General features: G+C 45.1%; 1 protein-coding gene across 1 annotated transcript; it reads right to left on the bottom strand.

Moving 5' to 3' along the window:
- Positions 1–5: 5 nt before the first annotated feature.
- LOC109131683 (U-box domain-containing protein 4-like) lies at positions 6–1,805 on the bottom strand (the record flags this gene model as incomplete). Its single annotated transcript, XM_019242853.1, has 1 exon — positions 6–1,805. A coding segment is annotated over one exon (1,800 nt), but the record flags the coding sequence as incomplete, so codon positions are not given.
- Between the last annotated feature and the right edge of the window lie 4 nt (positions 1,806–1,809).

The raw sequence follows: 1,809 nt of genomic DNA, 5'->3' as shown, positions 1-1,809 counted from the left end.
AGAAGAGACACTAAGGCAAGCACTGTTCCAGCACGGTTCACAGAATCTGTCAACGCAGTATCAATTCGGCGACGACTAAGCAGGCGGGCAATTGCAGCAGCAGCAAGTGTCTTTCCAGACACTGTACCTTCACGTAAGATTCTAGTGGCTGACAAAATAATATCTTCGACAATGACCTTCTCTGACACTTCACTGTCCAATATAAGATTAGCCAAAGCGCACATTCCTTGCTCAGCAACTTCTAGAACGGAAGAGTTGGCAAGAGAAACCAGAGTAGGCAATGCTTCTCTGGCAGAAATGGCCACATCGCGATTCTCCTTAATTGAAAGTAAAATTGCAGCCAGACAGCGGCAAGACTCAACAAGAATCTTCTCCGAATCCACATTCAGCAGTTTTATGGCAGACAAGAGAGTTTTGAGGGCTAGAGCGCTCTCACGCAAATCCTTTCTGATCTGAAAGATAGCTGCAAGAGCTGAGGCTGAATTTGCTTGAGTCTCTTCTTTTGCAGAGCTCATTAACTTGATCATGGTCTCAATAGCATCATTCGAAGCACTGCCATCACGTAACATGTCATTGAATGGGACCACAGAAAGCATACTCTTCAATGCATCCAAAACGTAAATTTTCGACTCAGGTAGATCACTGGTAAGCAAAGCAGTAAGCTGACTGATTGTTGCAGTATCTGATTTATGAATCAAATGATTCAATGTCTTGGCGGCTATTTCTTTACCGTTTGCACTACCATTCTTTAGTAGCCATAAGAGAGCAGGGACAGCATCAGCACTTTCAACACAAGCACGTATATCTTCACTATGATTGCACAAGTTCCTAAGGATGGTTGCAGAGTCTTCCCTGGCTTTGGCCGACCCAGTCTCTAGAATTTGAACAAGTGGAGGTATACCTCCAGCAGCAGTGATGGCCCACTTGCTTTCATCATTTTCGTTAGACAGAAGGCAAAGAAGTGCAACAGCACATTCTTGCTGCTGTTCGGACGAAAGACCCAGAAGAGATATCAGCATTTGGATCCCTTCACGACCCTGTAAGGCAGGCCACAGGCTACCTTCCTGGTTACACAGCATCAGAAGAGCCTTTACAAGCTCATCTTGAACCTCATTCACCGCCATTGTTATTAGACCAACAAGCAAACGTTTTGCATCCGAGTTGGAAAGTTTGATAGAGAGTATGGAATTCCCATACAAACTTGCAAGTGCTTCAATTGTACGTTCTTGCACCAGGAATGGTAGACGAGGCTTGAACTGCTTTAGCAGAGTCTGCTCAACGACCAATGGATCAGATGCTCTAGTAGTTTCTGCCTTGCCGTCATATATCATTAATGCTGAAGCTAACGCCCCAAGGGTGTCAGCAGTCTGAGCAGGTGAAGAGCAAGATTCAAGGCTCTGACCAAGGCTTGATATGACATATGACAAACCACCGGAAATATTAGCAAGGGCACACATTGCATTTTCTTGTAGTGCTTGGGCATATTCACCTTGCATGAATTCTTTCGATGGAGCTATTGTTGCATTAATTAGAACAGGAATACCATTAGAATTAGCGATTTCTCGCTTTGCTTCCTTAGATTGAGCAGAAAGCGACTTGAGAGCAGCAGCAGCCTCCGCCCTCACTGGGGCTTCATTACCTGATCCTAATAACTTGAGAAGCTGTTTTGTAATGTCCGCAGTCAATACACTGGAACAAACGGAGGCGTCCTCCATCATCATACACGCAAGAAGGAAGCAGACATTAGATAGTGTGCTTGACTGCCCGCTTGCAAGCAGCTTAACAAGTACATCAACTCCCCCAGCTCGA

This window comes from Camelina sativa, unplaced genomic scaffold (genome assembly GCF_000633955.1).
Source record: "Camelina sativa cultivar DH55 unplaced genomic scaffold, Cs unpScaffold02152, whole genome shotgun sequence".
Classification (NCBI taxonomy): Eukaryota; Viridiplantae; Streptophyta; class Magnoliopsida; order Brassicales; family Brassicaceae; genus Camelina; species Camelina sativa.
Note: the sequence above shows the minus strand (reverse complement) of the source record. Positions and strands in the feature narration are given on the sequence as shown.